Raw genomic sequence first — 23,969 nt, forward strand, 5'->3', positions numbered from 1 at the left:
CTCTCTCTTTCGTTCTCTCTCTATCGCGCTCTCGTTCTCTCTATCTTTCTCTCCCTTATTTACAGTTACCTCCGTTAACAAAACCGTTAGTTCTCGATCGTTGTTAAGAAACTAATCAAGGATCCCAGGTGGGACAGTGTTCTCACGCCCACGCATGTCGTGTTTTGTGCTTGTCGATTCATAGTACAAAATTTCGCAAACAATAAACCTCGTTCTTCACACTTTCGTATCAGCATTTACAGTAATACACGTGTGAAAATGAAGTGGAACTAAGAAATGAAAGACGTAACTCTTATAATGTATACTTAAAATTATAATTATCATTAATTATGTCGCGACGTATACGTATATATATATAAATAAATCATAATTACATGCATAAAATTAAATATATAATTACATTATAATTAAACTATAATTATATTGTATTCTATATAATTTAATTATAAGCCTATGTATATAATTATCATTTATTTATTCAGTTTTGCACGAAATCGATCAGCACTGACGTAACGAATCAATGATATCAATGACAATACATTAAATACTGTTCAGGTGTCGTTTGGAAAATTAATTATTTGCGTTGCGCCTTCTGCAGGATGCAAGAATTGTTTCGTCGAACAGCGTTAAATAAACGAACGGAATTGTTTGTATTAAATGTACGTAGCGTTACCATTCAAACGATAATTAATAATAGTTGTATCGTCGTTAACAACGTTAAATAGTTATATGATCATAATAATCAATGAATATTCAATGTTCTGCGTAAATAACACTGCGCCGATATTATTTAAACAATAACATTTTATATCTCTTGCAGCCCGCACAGAAAGCTCTCGATGTACTAATCAACGCCGAATGCTTTTAATCACGTACCGGGAGACGACAATTAACAAACTAACGTACCAAAATATTATTAACAATTACGACTGAATCTCTTGTTCGAGCGACACGTTTCAAGACTTACCGATCGGAATCCATTTCTTCTAGTTTAATGAACAAATTATTTAGACCAGATTTGAAACATTGGCGCGCCCGTTTCGAACGTTCGCTATGCCAAATTCAAAATTTCGCTTCTCTCTGTCTCTCTTTCTCTTTCTCTCTCTCTCTCTCAATCTCTCTCTCAATCTCTCTCTCTTTTCGGTTTTGCGAGAAGCATCGAAGTTTACTCGTCGATGGTACTTAGAAATACGGTATCCTCTGTATGTTCGTCTTTGGTTTTAATGGTGGTTTCTCTCCTGTTCTTTGGCAATGCGATTTAGTGACGTTGCATCGTGCTCGAATAGTTTTTGGAATTTTCTCGGATAGCTTGCGTTTACAATTATGTTTGGTACTGTAGCATCGGAGCAGCGAGATTCGGATGATGAGCGGTATTCATTCTTAGAGCCGAGATACTTTTGTTGTACCACTCGTCCTCCGCTGACATACCTGCAATTAGATCAATTCATTTTATTAGGGATCGTTGGTCGTTACTCGGTAATATATTCGGTGAAAAGTTAACCGTTTTCAATCGGCTCTAAATTGTACAAAATATCATAATGAAATATCATAATTAAGCGAAGGTGATTAAATTTAGCAGAGGCGAAAGTAGTTGTTGCAGAAAGTAGCGACAGTTTGAAAATGACCCACTTTCCGTGATATATTTCGTGATTCTAGGGCCGACAGTGTGCAGTAATCAATGTTTTTCTGTGGAAAATAATCGTAGCAGGAAAAAATGATTTAGCACAGATGAAAGTAGAAGCGTCACGCTTTAAAATGAGTTTAATTAGATTGCTATACGATATTTTTCCGCGAACTTACGATAGCTCGAAGATGGTCATCGCTTCGAGCACCGTTTATTTTTACCATATTATTTGAGTAATATATGTATAATTAACGAATAATTACAGATAACCGCGCGAAACTTGTGCAAGTCAAAACGGAGCAGAGCCAAGGTTACCATGTAATTACTAACAGCTAAAGAGATCGAAATAACATTTGCTGGAACTCTCGACTAAAATTCATCTGACCTTTTCAACTTCTACGAGTTCGAAAATGCGATTACACAATTTTAAACCCATTATCTGTGCGTGGTCCTCAGAAACTTGTTATTTATCGACCGAAGTGTGGTCTGTTGCACCGGGCGCCAACACAATACAACGCGCGCTCTCATCTGGCCGAAACAAAAACCATTAATATTTAATTCGTCGAACAAATTTGACTAAATATTAAACAACTCGATTAACTTCGAACAACGGCATCTTCATTCGAAAAACGAAATAAAACAATTCCATTGTTATGCGAGCCACGAAAAGCAATCGTGAAATTAAATAAACCCAATTATGAACGCAATAATCCGCTTAAACACGTTTTACATCATTATCTCAATTTTCATTGCGAAAATAAATATAACAATGAGAAATCAACTAGATTACTTCAATAAATTCGCGTTTCCGGTTTCCGAGCGTTAGTAACGTCATTTAAAGCACCCCGAGCGGCGGGAAAACATTTTAATTCAAACAGCAGTCGTACAATTTCACCGAAAGCCCATCCAATTAATTTTATATACTCGATCAAATTGTTTCAACTATCCAGACCTAATCGGACTGGAAACGGTCGAAGAACTGGCGATCACTTTCGAGTTAATATTTGTCGGAATCCGAACCGGAAACGGCCGTTTATTCCGCAGATCAACGGCGAAGGTAGACGAAGGAAACGAAATTTCTTTTTAGAAAGCGATCAGACGATTCGATTCGCGGGTGCTTTCCCGTTCGCCGATCGCGGATCGTAATCGATCGATTTGCTATCGCATTAAGACGTTAAATCGTTAGGAGCAGCCGCCATGTTGACGGCTGTGCTGCAGCGAGCCAATTCGCGAATAGTCTTGATTCGATTTAAAAGCGATATTCCATCTCGCGCCGGAAATGATGTAAGACGGCGCGAATCCGGAAATGGAGAGAGGACGTCTTGGACGTACGTTCAGCTCGGGTATCCGATTCGCGTCATTTCCGGCACGGCTTTTTACGCAATCAATCAATAACTAAGAGTCGACACTCGGCGAAATGGGAAGCTCGACCGAAAAATCGATTCCAGTTTATTTACGATGTCGAAGCGAATTTATTCGGGATGTACTGCTAGCACTTCGTAGAAAGACTTCAAGTCCCGGCAAGTCATTTTACAACGTTCTTATGGCGATCTGATTGCTTTTTATCGATGGGTGGAAACGATAAGTAAACTAAACACCTGGCGGGGGTAGTCGACCTTTTGGGCAACTTTGGCAGGCTGTACCGAACTTAAAAAGTTTTTCTTGGGATTGATATTAACGCTATTTTAAAGATCGAAGTCGATACTTTAAGATAAGGTCATATTTGAAGTACGATTTTTTCTGCCTGTTTTATCGCACTATAAATGATAGCATATCGCCAGCGAGTTGCGAAAGATGATCGACTATTTAGACAATTTTGAAGATTAATGCAGAGCTTAAAAAATATTTGATTAGCTATTCAGATATTATTCGACCTCAAAATCTGATGCACGAGTTTTTGTTTCCGTTTTATAACAGTTTGAATCGAGACTGTGCCTACGTCCGACGCAGGCGACTTCAAACAATTCTGCAAAGCTGAAACAATTTTCTCGTCGACTCGCAGTGCAATATTCTTCAAAGATCGAAGACAACTCTTTGCAACGAGTGCCTAAAATCTACGATACTCCGGCTTACGTTTCAGAACAGTCTGAATAATATAAATCGTCACGAGAACTTACCCATTGCGTCTTGTCTCATACCAGTGACTGCCGACATGTTCGATGCAGAATGCGACATGGAGAACGGTTGTGTCATACTCGGATAAGACGTTGTGCCCATCTGCAAGAACGACGTCCAGCCATTATTCCAACGGGTCGACGAAACGTTGCAAGATATAAACGTCGAAGGCGACGCGACAACGAACCGTCGCGTAAAACCTGCACTCCGCGCTCGGCCATGGGGTCGACAACAAATAGACACTCCATTTAAATGTCCCGCGCCGCAGTTATGTAACAGGTACACAGTAACGGTAATTGATCTAATGAATCGCGCGGACCGAAATCGCATTTGCAAAACAAATTCGGAATTAGCCAATTAGCGGATATCGATCGGGTTAATCGGGCTGCTTTCAGGAATCGGACGGGGCCGGTGGGGGGGGGGGGGGGGGGGGGTGGGGCGCGGTTAGGCCGTCCGAGAAGTTTTTCCGACGACAAACCGACATAGCCGAAGAATTACCGACTCAATTAAAGCAGTAGGCATTCGGTAATCTGTCCGACCCAACTAATCGGTCGAAATGCAATTTAGGTACATCGACCGATAGGCGATGCGCCGCCCGACGGTCAGCTCTGCACTTCAATTTAATACCTCGGTTAAAATCATTAACGAGAAACGCGGCGGACTCGTCCGCAGCTAACCGATACTCCTCAAACCGATACATCGCGATTGTCCCGTAAACAATCACGGACGGACAGTCGCGAAAAATCTACGACTCGATCCGACGCCTGCGGAAAAATTCGGAGCGAAACGCGCCGCGAATTCGAAATACTGCAGCGCAAATATTAACTGTTCAATCCAGGGAACTATGCACATGTATTAGAATTTATAATTGAAGCTGTGGCATGACTTGCAATTTAAACTGTAGGATACGCACTGTGACCAGCAATTTCAGCTGTACGCATCACTTGCGATTTAATCAGTGAAAATTGCTGATTAGAGTTTAATTTAATCCATAGTATCACTTGCAATTTAAGCAATACAGTCTTGGTATGGTCTGTAAGTTTAAATATAGATGGGACTTGCAATTTAAGCTATATTATCTACATATATAATTGTCATAGTCAAAGGTACTAATTAACATTCAAAACACGGTGTTTATCATTTAGAATCCAAGCTACACATCTATTATAACTTGTACAGTTTAAGTTATTAATTATGTGTCGGCTATAATATGCATACATAAAAATTTAAATCGCATAAATTGCGTTAACTACACACAAGAGAATTTAAGCGCATACGTATGCACATATAATGAATTTAATTACAGTTAAAATGAAGAGGAAAGCATTTTGCACTCTTTATCATAAACGTATAATATCTGCAGTCCAGTGATCGATGTTTCGTAGGCGATTATTCGAGAGACTGTGTATTGTTACGGACGACAGTATACATACCTGAGGGTAGCGATTTATCCCGTTTATGCTATTATGGGGATGAGGATAGGGCTGATAGCCTCTGCTAGCGCCGGGGTAGATGTTTCTCATCATGGCGCCTTGGCAAGCGGGAATCGGAGTCAAGGCTTTCTGGAGCTGCTTCTCCTGCTTCCGGTACTTTGCTCTTCTGTTTTGAAACCAGACCTGTCGGCAGTGATTATGGCATTCGCTTAACACAGACGATATTAACGGACACTCGTTATATAAGCTGTCTAAAAAATCTGGAAATTCGCCGATAGAAATGACAGCTTCTACTGTTTTCTAACTATCATTCAACAATACTGAGAGTTTTGCAATGATTTAAAGCCTGATTGTTAGGTTAATAAATGTGAAAAGTAGGCTATAGATTTTAAATTTCGATTTTATTCGAACAATGGCTAACTCTGATCGCAGCCACGTTGCGAATCGTACACGTTTCCATCGTGCGCGATCTTCGAGCCTCGATGTAGCAATCTCCCTAATTAATAAAACATAAACTATACGAGATATACACATGAAACGTTCCAGGCTCTTTTTGTTTTTATGTCTGAAGAATTTCCAAAAATTTTCCCATCAAGATCCCGCCACTTGTTTCGGAGTTACAGCTCGCCGAAGCGACGCACCCCTCGTGACAGGGATTTTCCTTGACAGGAAGAATTTGCATGGGGCCCAAGGCGAGCGAGCACGCATCGCCATTTTGCGCCGGAGAATTTCCATTGTTTCGCGGGAATTAGCGCGCCCATATTGGGATCGCCTCTCTCCAGGCCAGCTATAGTCCGCGTTGTCTACGTCGAATCCACCCCCACCGAACGCCGGGGGCTTCTTCCATTCGTTTCGCTCCTGTTTTTCTCGGTTCTTATCATTCCCTATCAACCGAGCCTCCCCCACGGGCCACGGGAAAGGGGCTGGCAACGTCACCGGCGCCTCTTGATTGGCCGATGCCACCGCCGTGACGTCACCCGCCGGCTCCCTCATTGGCCGACGCGTTTTATCGACATTTCTACTGTGCATCAGATCTCTCTATCTCTCTCGGCACCCTCGCCACCCCCGTGCACGCACGCACGCGCGCACGCCATTGCGAGATGGAAAGGGCCGGGGGAGGAGAGACACTTTTTCTACCATTTTTCTTCTTATGCGCCTCTACCTCTTACGGCCCTTTCTCTTTTCGTCCTTTTCGCTTCTTTTTTTCAGCCGAGATCGCTTTTGTTTTATTGGTTATCGGTTGTTGTTCGCTCCTCGATTTTTATTACTTCGGCGGTCGACGATGTGCTCGCGGGGACCCGGGGAGATTGTTTGGGGGAAAATTGGCCGAGTTGCTTCAGAATTGTTCCTAGGATTTCGTAATTTCGGTACTAATTGGACTGGGTAATTATCGTTGTCCGTCCCAATTAAGCGCAGCCGTGGGAAAGAACTTATCGAACACCTGCTGTTTAGGGACACTTCGCGATTTTTTTCCGGGAAACGTAAGCGTTTAATTGTTACGGGATTTTGGTAGAAATTTTTAATTAAGAATCAACTATATCGACGTTTTTTTTGGAAGTCTGAAAGTCAAATTTGAGTTCGTTGCAATCAATTATATAAATGCCACTTTGCACAATTTAATATCTTAGACTGTCTTTGCGACATATTTATTATGGCATTGCAAACCCGGCTACTGTAAAATTTCAGTAGATATTTTCAGATGTGATTCTACCATGTTCCCAAATTTTTTAACATAGATAATATTAATATAATTGCTTGTTGCAATATATCATAAACCTTAAGAAAGTTCTTAATTAAGAAATGTTCCGTTTTGTTTAAGTTATAGTATGTACCTTGACCTTTGATATTTGTTAAGTGAAAAGAATTGTATTTGCAGCAGGTAGAGTATACGTTGGAAAAGTGAACCGATCCTTTTATTTGCAACCACTCCCCAGGAGCTTTTTGAGAACATATTTGCGCGCGGGCGCGTCCCTTAAGGCGCACACCCTGTAAGAACTGGAAAGCTAAGAGTTCGTAATTCAATCACCGTGCTCTCCAATCTCGTCTCTCTCTCTCTCTCTCTCTCCCTTTCCTCTCTCTCTCTCTCTCTATTTCTCTCTCCGGCTCTCCTACGGAGAGGAAGATGGGATAGCGAAAGTGCGGCACCCTCTCTGGGGGAGAATAGCTCAAAATGTCTGCTACTTTGAGCACCGCGACCCAGAAAACTATGCTTCTCCACGCCTGAGAGAATACCGTTCGCCTAAACGTCATTCTCGCAGAAAAATACATCTGCGATATCTTTCGTCATCTACTGACTTCGCAATCTCTCGAGATAATATGCGCAACATCATTTCAGCCTCGAAACATATATTTAAACAATAGGAAACATGGAAAGAAAACAAACCGAAGGAAGAAGACGAAATAAACACCAGATTTGAGAATATTTTTCGACAAAACCGGCGGAACTTTTTTAAAAATACTTCCTGCGTTCGAAAGTTTATACTTTGGAGCAGTTCTCGTAATTCGTTCACCGCAAAATGATTACGATTACAGAAGTTATAATCATTTATACTGGGGTATCTTTTCCAACCACTGATAACGCCAGACCGCATGATTTGTTTTAATTAAAATAAATTAAGTATTGGCAGAATAATTATCCTTTGACAGGATAGCAGTATACGGTGCACATAACAGGCCTGTAAATTTTGAAGTCGATCGATGCTGTGGTTTTTTTAGAAATATTCGTTGGAAGGGTGGTTCGGAGTTGGTGGATGATCGTAAAAGTTGCAACTTTTTTGGGGAAACGAAAACGCAATTGCATGGAAAATATTTTCCGTGGAGAAGATGGAAGACGTTCATCGGCCATATTTATTTGGTTCACTCGTTTCCTGGCGGAGGGGAAGTCGATTTTCTCGTAAAACGCCCAGTAGGTAGGCAGGCTTCGATCGGAAGTCGAATCGAAGTAAAAAGGTCGAATGAAAACTCAGCTAACTCAATATCGGGTCTCGGATTCACCTTTCTTTTTCTACGGCGTAATGGGATTTCTTGTGCGGTGATTCGAGAATTATTCTCTTACCACAGTGCTACCCTTTTTTTATCATTATCATTAATAAGGACGTTATCGTCGCTTCTCGGCGCGACTCGGTTCTCTCTCTCTCTCTCTCTCGGATTTAGTCGGCGTTACAAAATAATTATTTCAAACACGCGTCAATCAGGAACGACTTCCAGTATCATACTATGTTCTATCTCGTCTTTCGCTATCTTGTCAAATTATTGCAATTAGGAGAAATCGAAATCACGACTACTGCGAATAACAATTACACTCAGAGCCCTGAGAAAGCAGCTGTTTTAAAAAATCTGTTGTTTCAGGGTTATTTTGTAATTTTTTTTTATGCCACTGTGCCGTTGTATTTGTATGGCATTTCAGCATATATTTGTAGCTACGTCTCGGCTATGTATGCAAATTTTTAGAAGACCAGAAAGTCGAAATTGAGATTGCTATAAACGATTAGATCATTGGAAAACAGCTGTGTATTATCGACGTTGTTCTATAATTGTTACTATTATAATATTATTATTATAACCGTAAGTAAATATATAAAACTGTATATTTTCAAAATCTGTTGATTTAATCAAAATATGGCCCGTCTGCTTTACCACACCTTTTCCAACGAAATTTCAATACAGAAATGCCTGTCTTAAACAAATTTTGATCTTTAGAATCAATAAACACTGATATTGGAATATTTCAGACTGTCTTCATTTATATACTATTTAGCCCGTAAAAACTCGGGCAGATTTTGAGCAGTTTTAGGACAGCGTTGTCAATTTCTTTCGCGTGCAACGTTCCTCAAGCATTCGCGGAACTCTTCGCTAGTAACTACACGTTGTTTGACTGAAGAAAGTGACAGCGACCTGTCATAAATAATGTCGGGATTAAGAGAAATAGAATGAACACTAGCATGAAAAACATAAACACTTGAGTTTTTCTTCTCTGACGTCAACTTTCCGATAAGACGTTGCCAGTAGCTTCGCCCTCGGCGCATGGCTGTTCCATTAGCCACCGCACGAAGCATATTGAACAGCTCTGCCTTGTATGATTCCAAATTGAGACTAGTCACAACCATAATCACGCGCTTGCATTTTACCGCATTTTCGTAACTTCCCCACTACCTCTCGGACGTTAGAGACTATTAACCCTTTGCACTCGAAGCCACTTCCACTGGAAATCTGAAATAAATCTTCTGGCTTATAGTATATCTATCTTATGCGATAAAGTACATTTTATTAGGTTGGTGCATATGAATACTATATACTATTTAGCCTGTATGAATACTATATACTATTTAGCCTGTATGAATACTATATACTATTTAGCTTGTATGAATACTATATACTATATAGCTCGTAAAAACTGTCCTGAATGTTTAAAATAGTGAAAGTCGGTTGGCGAAAGATCTATAGTTTATAAAATTTTATATTTTACTTCATTTAATTTCGCAATTGTTTTGTACGACGTATTTGTAGTTTCTATGGACTAATCAGTATGTAAATGGAGACAGTCCGAAAAATTCTATGCTATAGTTTATTGATCCGAAAAATCAGAATTTCTTGAAGACAGACATTTATGAATTAAACTCGCGTTGGGAAAGGTGTATTGAAGCAAATGGGGTACATTTTCATTAAATCAATAGCTTTTGAAAAAAGATATGCAGTTTTATATACTCGCTTAAAAATCCGATATTTCATATGCACCAACCTAATACAAAGTCCGTGCGTTTCGTCAAATTCCGACAATTTCCGACATGACGAAAATGGCAGTTTTCGATATGACAAACGTGGTCTCGCATTCAAAGGGTGACAGAGATGATAGTACATTGAACTTAAAATCCAGAAACACTGTCTTAATGTAGAGGTTTCAAGCTTTAATTTAAAAGTGATCATCCTACGCCGAACTTTTCACGCAGTGATCGCCTATCAAAGTTGGCCAATTTCGAACAAAAATTTGCGAATGCCGTAATTTGTTTTCGTTTATTGGCGCAAGGGTTGAACAGTTTTATCTCGAAACTTCTTATCAGCATAGTCGAAAGAAGAGGGGAGGACGGTAGCAAAGATAAGAAAAAGATAATAACGTAACCGGAAAGGGGTCCGATACCCCCATACCGTCCCCACACCGTCTCCCATCCAGCATCTTCTTAGCTGTTCGTCTCCTAGGGAAGGAAGAACCTCGGCAAGGCCGAGACGTTTCAGATCTATCTAGGGTGGAGAGAAAATTCAATTTAAAATGGCGGCTCAGATATAATGGCAGCCTCCGGTACGGCACCACCCTCCCACGTTCCCCCTACAACTCATCTCAACTTTGCCACCGCTGTTCCCTACCTATTTCTCTTTCATCCGAAAGCACCCTGCCGTGCCGGGCTGCGCGAGCGAGCTCGTTCGCTCGCGTGTCGCCATCTTACACGATGCGAGATGCCGTAACCGGCGATAGGGGCTCTTAAAGAATTCCTACGGACGCGTTATGCCTCTCGGAATAATCCCTGACACGGTTACCCCGGCAACCGTTGCGCCCCTCGATAAATTATAGTTAACGCCGGGACCTAAAACGAGGAGCAATTAATAGAATCGAAACTAGACCGGAGAAAATTGAGGGAAATTTAACGAAATGAAATGTCAAGAAACGAGGTCCGTACGAATGAAATTTAAAGAGATGAAATTCATATTAAATGATCATTTTAGGTAGAGCTTCTCTCGATTTTATCTCGTTTCATCTTTTGAAAATAATTTTTAGTAATACCGTGCGCTTTAAACACTTTTCGATAATATCGTACAATATTTTTACACGCTGTAACATTATAATCAATTATAATTAATATAATGTAACCTTTTTATATAATATAATACAGTTCTCTCATATAATGTAACATCATCTCTTTGTATAATAATCAAGAACGTTGAAGAATGATTTTAAAATATTACTAAAATACAGCAATTACATACGGACACCTTTGCATCAAATATATTGAAACAATATCGTAGTGTCAGTGATATTTTCCTAGGCAAAAAGAATTAAGAACAATTAGAGAACGACTAGTTTGAATTAAGAACATCATTTTCGACGCCACTGTAACACAAGAAACTTGTAGCGAAGCCAAGAGAAAATAATGAAATGAAGACAAAGAAAACCAAGAACGATGTATAAATCGTTCAGGAATGAATGCGCAACGCTTCTGGGAAATTATGCGAGCACGTGTCGAGCTCTACACACTGACAAGCTGTAGAAATTCTTCTCTAACCTTTCGCGCGATGGTTAAAGCATCGTTGAAATGTCGAAGTGACAGCATACATGGGAAAATGACGCGGAAACGATTAAAACATACTGCTGAAGACCGTCGCTTATGGCCGATGGAACCTTGTACAGCGAATCAAGGTTTCACCGCGATTTCGTTCAGCTGCGTCGCAGAAGATTCTTTGTTTTAACATCTGCGTGTCCTAATTCCATCTACTAATTCTATTAGGTTGTTGCATATGAAATGTCGGATTTCCTTTGCACGTGAACGTTGTCTCTCTGTTTACGTTGTGCTTTTTGTTTTCGGCATAATCTTGTTTATGGTCGTATCGTCTATCGCCAGAGTCACATTTCAACAGGGAAGATTTCGTCAAAAGTGTTCCATTTTGTTATTTACTTTGAATTTCGTCTCGGTCGCATATGCCGTACAAAATAATTGCGAAAAGAAATCAATTAAGAGATTAAATTTTGCAGCACCCAGCTTATTCGTCGGATCTTTCGCCAATCGACTTTCACTTGTTTAAACATTTAGAACAGGGCTAAACAGTATGAAAATAAAGGAAGTCTGAAAAATTTCATATCAGAGTTTATCAATTCTAAAGATCAGAATTTCGTTAAGATAGCCATCTGCGCATTAAAATCTTATTGGGAAAAGTATATCGAAGCAAATGGAGCATATTTTAATTAAATACACAGCTTTTGGAAAACGATATGCAATGTTATATGTACACTTAAAATACCGACATTTCGTATGCACCAACCTAATATTCGCGTGGTTCGAATATTGGAAATTGGATTTTTTAATTATTTTTTAATTATTTTATAGGTCCTATGTAACCTTTTTGGTAAGATCTATCGGTATAAAAACAACCTCTGCATACTAAAAAGTAGCAGGAATAAGCCTTCAAAAAAGGAACAACTTTTACTTGCGTTGAATTTCCCGAAATTAATTCTGGGAAATAGCCTTCGCGACTTATTTTTTAGGAGGATTCTGTGAAAAGCATCTCCAATGATTTCTACGTTCCGCCATTTTGTCAAGACCCACGGCTGCTAAAAAAATTCTGCACGTACTACAAGATAGCAGTAGTAAGTTTGTAAAAGGAGAAATTTCTGCTTCGTATTATTATCTCGTAATTAATTCAAGAGAGCAGCCCTAATTTTAAATCGAGTTATTTTTGCGCCAAGATCTTTCGAAATCGGTATGTTCCGCAATTTTGTCAAGACTTGTGGGTGATAACAAATTTCTGCGTACGCAGAAGCCCAGCGTCTATCGTTCTGTAAAATATAAAACACATTCGAGATATGCCTCCGCATTCGAAATGAATTCCAAAAAACAGTGCAATGTGATCGACAGTAACTTCTTCAAACTTCCATCGACACCGTCGAACCCGCTAATTAAACGAAATTAATTCCGTCTGTGTGCAACTTAGCTGCAAAATACCACCGCTATAGTTCATTCTCCGGGTCTCTGGACGCTCCCAATAATACCGAGAGCAGCAGCGCCGAAACCAAGTCGGGAATTTTTGAATCGTCAACGGGATCCAACGGGAGACGAAACGCAACAGATTCTGGGTAGAGCTCTGCGGTTTTTGACGACATTAAAGAAGTATGGAAAGGGAAAGCATGGCGGCTTTGTACGTCGTTCCCCCTTGGTCTGGTGCACGGGAGCAACATGGCAGCCGAATTCCGAGCGGTACATATTAAAACAGTTGCCGGTACGTTTCGCTCTTTTGATATATAATGCAGGCCGGCGTTGTTTGTGTTAAAAGCCCGGGACCGCGGCGACTTAACCCTGTTAAACTGCGATGCTAAGTAAAACGCGGTTTGCTTTTACTCGCTCTGCTGTAATTCATGCACAAAGTGTCCGTTTCGTCCAACTTCGCGACTTTCCGAACGCGGCGCCCGTACGTTTCGACTGCGCGCGAGAGCAGAGCGATTCCGCCGGGTCGATCGATTTCAAACGATCGCTGACCGGTCACTCACGGTCTTCCGCAGCCACCCATCAAAATTTCACGTCCGGCAGATCTTTTTTTTCTCTCACGCTGCCGCAACGGAACACTGCCCGATCCGAGATGGTCTGCGGTAACCGTGGAAAACGGAATTTTTCGGGAATTATGCGCGAGCCGCGCGGAGGTGCCGCGCGAGCTCGGTGTTTGGCTGTCGGAACGTGCACGCGTTGCCGCGTGTTTCAACATTTTTTCGCCGACGTATGGAAATTTTTCACCGCGCTCCGGAATTTTAAGGAGAGCGTCGCGCGCCGCCGCCGTTTACCCGACGTTTTTCGGAAACGGGAGGGGGCTTCGGCAATTTTTCCCCGGACTCGTGCACTTCGACGCCAGCTTTGCATTACCGGGGTTCGAGAGTGCACCCAATGAACCGCATTCGAGAATTTCTTCGGCCGCAGAAAATTCACGCTGCGACCGGCTGCAGAACTTTCATGCAGAACAGACTTTGCCGATTTATCTGAGGCAGATGTATACTTCATGAATTATTTCTGGTATCTACGAACTCTGTAGCAACTTTGCCGATACGCGGTTCGAAAGCAGTCTTTTCCCTCTATATTTGACAATTTTTTCGTTGCCGGGTCCGCACGTTCGACCCAGTTGCAGAATTTCAAAGTTGCAGTCTTCGGTGGATCGTAATTCGCGCGATGACCGCGGACATGGCTCTGCTCGGCGAATTTTTTCCAAGGGCCAAGAACATCGTAGCAACTTTCTCGATGCGTTGTACGAAGGAGCACACTTCCAACAATAGTTTCGAATTTTTCTAACCATGTCCTCGGCCTCCGATATTTATGATAATAATCATCTCCGTTACGGAGGGTGTCTCGGCTGAGTCAGAGGGCGCGGCTTAAAAAAAAAAAAAATTGTATCCTACGCTCCTGGTAGTTCACTTTGATCGATTTTGCAAACCCTCGAAAGGCACGGGGTGCCTTGAATCGACATTTGCGCCCGTAATTTCATTTCACCGCCCCGCATGCGTCTTTGATTCGATTATAGCGCTGAATCAGGGTCAAAAAGATAGAGTCTCCGCGTACGCGTGTTTGTAACTGTACATTTTTTACGTCGAGCACCATGGAAATAGGAGCCCGGTAATTAATACGATCAATCGGTAGAATGTCGCTTCGCTGTTTGCGACAAAATTTTTGGCGAAGATTCGCGGAAAGGATCCGCTGAAGATCGTCCAAGAGACGGTCGCAATCGGTGAATCGAGATTCTCTTTTATCATTTCTCGGTGCCCCGAGATTCGATCGGCGACCGAACAGGGAAACGTCGATTCCGTGCGCTCCGTAGATCGCACGAGGGTTCGATCGGGCTTTTCTCCGAAGGATAGGGTGCAACCTACCTGGATCCTAGCCTCGTTCAATTTAGTAGATCGCGCCAGTTCCTCCCTGCAGTATATGTCCGGGTAATGAGATTTTGCGAATGCCGATTCCAATTCTGCCAGCTGCTCCTGCGAAACAATTCGAGGGTCCTAGTGAAGACTATCTGACGGGAAATTTGCGAAATTTTCAACCGATATCGCTACGTCGAAAATTGTAGCAATCGCGGAATTTTCAGCATCGATATTCGAACGCCGATTTTCGTCGAGGAAGGACGCAGGGTTGGACGTGCTTTCAAAGTAACGTAACTTTGTGAAAAAAAATTCGTGAGATGATCTATGTTAGCTCATTTTAAAGCAGGATGTGTCTATTTTCGAATACTGTACGGTTGCTTCTATTTTTAAACATTGTTGCAGCACGAAACAGGATTGAAAGTAAAGAGTGTTCGGCGATATTAAACGACTCTACGGGGTTTGAAATATTTTGTTCAGTGCTCCGACCAACGTTTTGTTAATTAGTGTTTTAATTTTCAATAGAATTAATTAAATTCGGTTCACGATTCTTTTTCTTCGTCTTTCGTTGCAATTTGTATCAAGAGTTGTCTAGCATTTCAATTTTTATCGTACGAGAAACTCGTCTTAGCTTTTTAATTTGATTTGTAACGAAAGAAAATTTGTGATAAATAATAAATTATAGGGGACAATATAGATACTTTGCGCTATCAAATGAGCTATAGTTGATCAGCATACGATTTTTTGTCACCGAATTATGATAACTTGAAGGTATTCCATTTTTCAACCAATATTTCGCAATTGTTTAATCACATCCGTGTAAAATATTCAATTTTTTCGATTCCGAGAAATACTTTTGGAATATAATAACATACTGAAGATGAAAGTAAAGACTTCGCGTGATAAAATGAGTGGAAATTTGTTGTTGTTTGATCTTTTTTCACGAAGTTAAGGCAGCTCGAAAGTTAAGGGATCCTTCGGTCGCAGATTATCCAGCAGATTTCGAAACTTTTAATAAAAATGAATATTTCAAAAACGAACCTGCGTGAAGGTAGTCCTGTGTCGTCGTCGGGCAGGTGTCGGACAACTTGCAGTGGTGGGAGTGTGACCAATATGTGGACTCGAAGCACAAGGATCCGGTTTTAATTTTTTGAAAGCACCTTCCGCTCCTGAAACGAAAAATGTCTTGCTTACAATCGCATGAAATTGCATTAGAACATTGAACAAAAAACACACTTCCCAGACTTTCAACCATATTACAATCAAATCCTAATAAAAAAACGAATCCCAGTTAAAGACTCTAGATCCTTGAAATACAAAAATTCCATTTATTTTACAAATGAAAGTTAAACTAATTGAATTCTCCACGAGACACTCGTTCTGTCAACTTTTAAAATACACTGTGCTCTAGCAATCATAGTTATGCGAATATCTCTCGTGCAAGATTGTTCTGTAAACTCTCCCGAACAAGATAGCGTACTTTCATGTTATATTATAACCGCGGAAACATTGTTTCAACAATTATTGAAGTGGAAGAGATATTATACTCGTCTCTGGCAAAATTATCGTAAAATAATAATTGTAAAAATTATTGTGAACATTATTTCACGGTGTTTTAAGCCCTAAGAATTCTTTAAGGATAATTTTATTTACGCTTAAGAATATTTGCGTGACGTTGATGTTGTTTATTATCAATTTTGATTATGTAAAACGTCGCGTCAATCTGTCGAGTGGAGTGAAAGCATGATCCACTGTTGCTCTGCCAAATTCGAGGCGACAGACAGTCGCCGGCCGATAGTCCTTGTGCCATTTCGGTATTGACAGTAATACGATAATATAGATTCAATGCTAGCCACGAGTTTTGCAATGTTTGAGCTAGAACGTTGTCGCAATGTTGTAATTTTCTCCGTTTCGAAATTATCGAGATATCCGACCAGTCCTATGTCAAATGGAAAATCCCGATCGCGACGAAAATCGTGCCACAAATTAAGTCAGTCTATTTTAAAAAGCAGATTTCAATCTTCAAATTCACGTTAAATTGAGCCGTGAAAAAAATTGTTTAAACTCTGTACAATCATTCGAAATTGGAGAAACGAGATATCCACCGTCGCTGGATGAATTGTACGCTCCCCGCTCAAAGTGCCACAAAGCGGTAACAAAAAATCGTACATTAAATTTTTTGATATCATTGCAAAAGGGAGGCATCATGCTGTGAAATCGCTTTAGTTTTAATTACGACAGAAATTTTTCAAAGATTTCACAGTCGTTCGAATCTGTCTGAAATGATGAAAACCCGATTTCAAAGTAATCACTTTTTAGTGCGCTTTCTTATCAAAATTATTTTATACGAATAAGTATTTAATTATTTGAGTATAGTATTGTTAAAATAGAAGCTTCACCCTTCAAAATCAGTCCAATTAAAGAATCGTTCTATTTTTGTTAACGACTCTGCAATTTTTCAAACTATCGAGAACCGCTTGATTATAAAATTAAAAAGGAAAATGTATTTCCCCGCACCCTTTCCATTTAATGTACGAAAAAAATTGTTTAAAAAATAAAAAGTTTAAATAGCTTAAAAGTAGAAGTTTCAAGCTCTATAATGAGACCAGGTACATCGTAATCCGATTATATTTCGCGAAGTTGCAACCAGTTGAACATCCCGAATTTTTCCAGCTATAAGACTCAACGATCCACCGACTGCGATGCTCGGTGTGTTTTAATTAGTGAAAGATCGTTAATGAGGAGCTTTGGCGGGGGTGCAAGGACCCGCCGGAGGTCCGCGGGAGTCCTTCGTCACGATAAGTCGTCGGTTCGTCTTGGTTGTTTCACTGTATCGGCTTTATGAACGTGCGAACGTACGGACGGGGTAACGGTGGCGAGTGAAGTCCCTCGCACTATGCTAACTTGGTTAGGGCGTTAATGACCTAATCATGTTACATGCTGATTCAATGTTCAAGGATGAATGCTGTCCACTTTACATACCTTGTCCCGTTTCCCGGTGAACGGTGAAACTCGGTCAAGTTCAGCGGGAAGACGGGAGGAGCCTCTTACAATCCGTTTCTTGACGAGCGAAATCGGCATCTCGCGCGATTATCTCGTCAGACTACTCTTTCGAAAATTGTTTCGGACAAGTTGAGAACGAGCGAAACCGTGTCGCGGGATCCCGTAATAAACGGGGTTACGGTTTCGTGGGGAAAAATACCAAAGACAGCCGGAAATTGGAGCTTGCGTAACATGCTTCTTTTCAACGATTCATTGAACCGCCTTTAACAAACGAGATTCTGATTCTTTCGAGATGAAAAAACTCGTGAACGTTGTTGAATTGTTAAAGAAACTGTACACTCAGGTCCCATAATGATAAGAGTTATGGTTTCACAATTAAAAAATTACAAAGCCGAAGAAGTCCGAATTTTAGAATCGCTCGGTTGTGTTTGTGAAAGGCTCAATTTTTATTTCTTGTTTAAGTAAAAATTTGACAACATAGTGGAAATATAAACGAAACTACTCGCTGAAACCCTATAATAATCGTTTCGCGATTTCGTGATAAAAAAATTCTGAAGTTGGTCTAAATGATAAGTGATTGTCTTACTCCTCGAGTATATATAAAATAAATTAAAGATATTGATATACAAGGCGAATGACAATCTGAGTTTGCGATTTTTAGAGGTTTTTGTTGTTCAGAAAAATCGGAAGAAAGAGTTGCGGGTGCTGATCTATTCCAAGAGAAACGCAATGGCAGATGCTAGCGACGGACAGCTGCGGCCGTCCCGGAAATCTGCATCGTCAATGATCCTATTGATCCTGGCATTTGTCAGTGTGGATTTTGCCTCGTTAAAATCGCTGGTAATTATTTCGAATGCGTTCTCGCCTATAGCAGCTGTTACTCTCGCGCATAATTGCCCTAAACCCGGCGCCTGCCAATTATTCCGACATACTTTCGGTTAACTTTGGAATGTTCTTACCACAATTTTACGGAACCGACTATTGCAATACCATAACAGAATTTTTCGCCTGTCTTTTACCTATATCATCAAATTTTTCAACAAAGATAACATAAAAATTGCACTAGTTACAAACAATCTTATTCACCGTCGACAGCTAAGCAACGAAAGGCGACGATCGCATTCCAGACTAAAATTGGAAATTTTCTATGACAAAACCATAACCCCATTTGCTATGGGACTTTTCTGTACATATTTTTCCACATTTTATCTACACTCTCAAATTTCTGCACTCCGAAAAAAAATCAAAATTACACTAGTTACAAACAATTTTGCATACGCTCGAGATACAAGCGACCAAAGGGGACGATTCCACATTAGTCCAGCTTTGCCATTTTTTCATAACCAAACTGCCGAACCAATTTCTACGGGTCTTCGGTCATCTCCTATTTCCAAATTTTCCCATTAGAAAAAAAAAAATGAAAACTGAACCTGCTACAAGCAATTAACTGCGGCCTCTGCGGTGAGTCCTCGACCGAGCGTAAAAAAGATACTTCGTCGTTTGGCGACGGTAACTTTTCTCGGCAAGTTTGTTCAAGTAGTAGTATTAGATCTTCTTTTTTAAAGCGGAGAGGAAAGCCGTCATTTGCACCGGCGAACGAGAGTAAGAGAAGGAGAAAGAGATTTCGCGGGTTCACATTTTAAAAGGGGTAAAGGATTCCCGCGGAAGACCGTCGCTTGAGAACTTTTAATGCCGCGGAGAACGCAAGAGGGTTAACGAAATTAATTTTTCCGCCCCCGTTTCTCTCTTTCCGCGCCCTTCGCCCCCGCGCCGTCCCGCCGCCCTCCCACCCGCTCATTCTTTTATTCTCGTTTCATTTGCATGAACACTGCGGTAGACTCGTCTTGTTTCCCAGCGGCCTGACCTTGGAGGAATTCAGCCCCATCGAATTCATTATTGAATAACAAAGACTGCAAAAACCCGGACGAGCCTGTCTCAGTGACCCAATACTTGTTAAACATTTTTATTAATCGACCACCGCACAAATCGACAATCTTACTCTGATCTATTCATTCCGTATGCACGTTACATTTTAACCACAATTTTTATCCGTAAAACCAGCATCTGTTCACATTAGTTGACATTTGATTTATTTCGTTTCTATTTGAAAAACTGCCGGCACAATTAAACTAGCCATTAGAGATATCACTTTGGTTCAAATAATTTATTTCCAAGTCGCGTTAGTGAATATCAAAATAAAATGACAAATTTCATGCTGTTTACAGAGATAATATCACAATTAATATACAAATTGCAGATATGAAGATAGAATTGGTAGCCGACCAATAAGAATCTTGTTCCAATGTACGGCGCCAATTTCGAATCGTTCGAAACGGTTCTAGACCGTCAACGTTACCAACGCAAATAATTTCCCATTGATTAGCGCGCGAAGTTCGAACAGCCCGAGCCGAAACGAGCGAGTTGCCGTGTTACAAGAACGCGAAGGGGATTTTCTATTTACATTTCGACTGACTCCGAAAAGAAAAATGGCCAACGCGTCGTCTCGATATAGGTGAATTTTCTGCCTGTTAATTTTCGAGTGGCACGCGTGTACATTGACAAAGGGATCGGTCGAAGGTGTTGACAATAGGGCGCTGGGGTCGCACCATATGGTGATACCTGTTCCACGGCCTATTATTATGTGTTCATGGGGATTTAGAGAGCCTAGGCGCTAAGGGTGGCCTAATGGGGTTTGCCATGATGGGCGTAGGCGAGCATCGAGTATGTATTATTCCCGATCAAGCATGCTACAGCGAGCCGAAAGAATGGGCCTACCCCTAAGCACTGCGGAGCGACATTCTGTTTTGAATAAATGTCAATTTTCCCTGCTAAGCTGTATCGTTTCGTCGGGAAATTCGTTTCGGAAAGTTCTACTTCCGTTTTCGCAACTGTTCATTTAACTTTGTGATAGAAACGCTTTGATTATTACAGACTTAAAAATATTAGGTTGGTGCATATGAAATATCGGATTTTTAAGTGAGTACATAAAACTGCATATCTTTCTTCAAAAGCTATTGATTTAATGAAAATGTGCCCCATTTGCTTCAATACACTTCTCCCAACGCAGGTTTAATTCATAAATGTCTGTCTTCAAGAAATTCTGATTTTTCGGATCAGTAAACTATAGCATGGAATTTTTCGGACTGTCTCCATTTACATACTGTTTAGTCCATAGAAACTACAAATACGTCGTACAAAACAATTGCAAAATTAAATGAAGTAAAATATAAAATTTTATAAACTATAGATCTTTTGCCAACCGACTTTCACTATTTTAAACATTCGGGAAGTTTTTACGGGCTAAATAGTATATAGTATTCGTACAGGCTAAATAGAATATAGTATTCATATGCACCAACCTAATAAAATGCACTTTATCGCATAAGATGGAAATACTATAAGCCAGAAGATTTATTTCAGATTTCCAGTGAAAGATGGCTTCGAGCGCAAAGGGTTAATAGTCTCTAACGTCCGAGAGCTAGTAGGGAAGTTACGAAAATGCGGTAAAATGCAAGCGCGTGATTATGGTTGTGACTAGTCTCAATTTGGAATCATACAAGGCAGAACTGTTCACTATGCTTCGCGCGGTCGGTAATGGAACAGCCACGCGCCGAGGGCGAAGCTACTGGCAACGTCTTATCGGAGAGCTGACGTCAGAGAAGAAAAACTCAAGTGTTTATGTTTTCATGCTGATGTTCGTTCTATTTCTCTTAATCCCGACATTATTTATGACAGGTCGCTGTCACTTTCTTCAGCCGAACAACGTGTAGTTACTAGCAAAGAGTTCCGCGAATACTTGAGGGACGTTGCTCGCGAAAGAAAGTGGCAACGCTGCCCTAAAACTGCTCAAAATCTGCCCGAGTTTTTACGAGCTAAATAGTATATAAATGAAGACAGTCTGAAATATTCCATATCAGTGTTTATTGATTCTAAAGATCGAAATTTGTTTAAGACAGGCATTTCTGTATTGAAATTTCGTTGGAAAAGGTGTGGTAAAGCAAACGGGGCATATTTTGATTAAATCAACAGATTTTGAAAATAGATATACAGTTTTATATATTTACTTAAAGCTCCGACATTTCATATGCACCAACCTAATACAAATTCGATAGGAGTATTGCACGGTTTGGCGGTGCGTGATTTTTGCAAGTTAGGATAAACTATGAATTAAAAATTAGATGAACTGATTTGAAAATTTGCTTGTCTAGGTCAGAGACTGTTTAGGAATCGACTACTGTGCTCTGGAGCAAAGCAAACTATGGCCCTTTTAGTCCTGGCTTCGTCGGTAAAGGGGTCCTTATTATCAGAGAACTAAATTAGCACGGAGAGCGTTTAAAAAGAAATGGCCTGGTACCAAACTCTCCTTATCAGTTTTCACAAAGTCAAGTACTATGCGACGGGATTGCTTCCCCATATTTTATTAACTATTTCAAAAATCTATTTCTTCCGAGCCCTGCGACGCGACTTAATAATCGCCCCGCCGCTTATAACCTTTATGTCGACCGGAGAATCCCGAATTCATTAAAAATCATCAACCGGACATTTTTCCAATTTCTCTGAACATATCCAACGGTAAAAGAAAAGGCAAACGGAAGAAGTTCTTACCAACGCTGGAAGTGGCCCCGACGCTGCTCCTGCCGGGGGTAGCAGCCGGTGTGGGCGGGCTAGCCTCTAGTCCCTGATGCACACCGTACAAGCCGAAATCCTGTTCATTGGAACTGGCGCTGCTGCACTTTCTCTTTTCCTGGTTGTGATTCAAATGAAAGCTGTCGTTCTCGACGAGACCGACCCCGAGGAGGCCCAGGTTCGGCCTCAGCTCGTCCATCAGCTTGTTCTGGCCGCAGTTCGCGGCGGCCGCCGCCGAGAAGTTTAGCTGTCTGCTGAAGATCGCCGGGAATATGTTGAACTGCTGATGGTCGAGGCTGAGGGCGGTCGTCGACAGCGAGGAGCCACCGCCGCCGCCGCCGCCGACGGAGCTGCCGCCGACGGAACCGACGCCGCCAGCACCGGGTCCCCCGGTACCTCCGGACAGGTCGTTAGCCAGGGTGATGCCGGGGTGACCTTGTCGAGGTCGCTCGTTCGCAATGTTCACCGCGCCTGCCAGCAGTTAGTGGCTCATCCTTCTATCGCAGGTTCCTCGATTTTACAATGTTCCAGTTCTTGACGCGAGAACTCGAAGCGGGGTTCTCTGGAGCGCGAGGTCCTGCGTTAGAGGAACCGCAGTTTAGCCTCTATAAGCGGGAGTACGCTGCGAGCTGGTATACAGCCAGACCTCTTTGTCAGCAAAATTTTTACACTTTCAGTGCAACCCCGAGGTCCTAGTCTCAGTTCCTGATAAACTACTGTCTCCAGATCGATCAGAGCCGCTCCTGGGCCTCAAGGTTTCAGGACAGCAGCGGAGCTGATCCTCCTTTTCGAAGGATGCACTGATGCCTATTGGACTTAGGGGTTGGACTTGTTCCGGCGGTGTCTCTTAGTCACTTGGAAATAAAGGCTCCAATCGCGGGTTTGTTCAGTCTTGCTTAAAAAGGGACTAACGCTGATACTTTGAGGGTACAGTGAGTCTTAGGGGTTCAGACTTTGGTATCCTGTAAGTCTAGTAGTCGAACGATGATAGCGTCTCGCGTTTCCGGAGGATAGTACTATCTATCCTATTTCAGCGATTCGGGAAGAATAATCGAGATCCAGGCTTCCTCGAAAGCTCGACTTGAACTGTATTATCTAAGGAAATCTCCCAGTGACCGGAGCTGCTTAGGTTCGCACGTCGTTCAACTTTCGGCTCAATCACTCGAACTGTCAAACGCGTATACCATGAGAAATTCAACAGCCTCGGAAGACTCGGCAAGAAACGGCTAATCCTTAGACTTCGTAGGACATACACCGAGAGAAGAAGCGACAGCAAAGCGGATTCTCGTTTCGGAAGCAGTTTCGAACGGTCTGTCCTAGCGACGCTTGGATCCCTGGCGTCAGAGGATTCGACTAACCTCGAGCGTAATCCTTCAGAACGTCGACTGAGAATAACTACCCTCGGGAGGAGACGCTTGAGAGTAACTAAGTAATAAGTATGCACACGTCAGGACGCACTGCTTCAACACAATATTACGGCACTTCATGGATGATCTCGGCCTGGTGATTAACTGGGCATCGTCTGTTACGGATGACCTTCGTTGATTTCAACCCTGGCGAAGCGTAGTCA

At 41.4% G+C, this 23,969-nt stretch overlaps 1 protein-coding gene across 1 annotated transcript; it reads right to left on the bottom strand.

Annotated features, from left to right (window-relative positions):
• Positions 1–849: 849 nt before the first annotated feature.
• On the bottom strand, positions 850–22,613 carry LOC144472614 (homeobox protein unc-42). Its single transcript, XM_078185850.1, has 6 exons — positions 22,379–22,613; positions 15,812–15,939; positions 14,783–14,890; positions 5,173–5,355; positions 3,742–3,841; positions 850–1,428 (listed from the first exon to the last, which is right to left on the bottom strand). The coding sequence occupies exons 1-6, from the start codon at positions 22,596–22,598 to the stop codon at positions 1,322–1,324; spliced, it is 846 nt and encodes a 281-aa protein (XP_078041976.1). The 5' UTR covers positions 22,599–22,613; the 3' UTR covers positions 850–1,321.
• Between the last annotated feature and the right edge of the window lie 1,356 nt (positions 22,614–23,969).

Source organism: Augochlora pura, chromosome 7 (assembly GCF_028453695.1).
Source record: "Augochlora pura isolate Apur16 chromosome 7, APUR_v2.2.1, whole genome shotgun sequence".
NCBI classification, from domain to species: Eukaryota; Metazoa; Arthropoda; class Insecta; order Hymenoptera; family Halictidae; genus Augochlora; species Augochlora pura.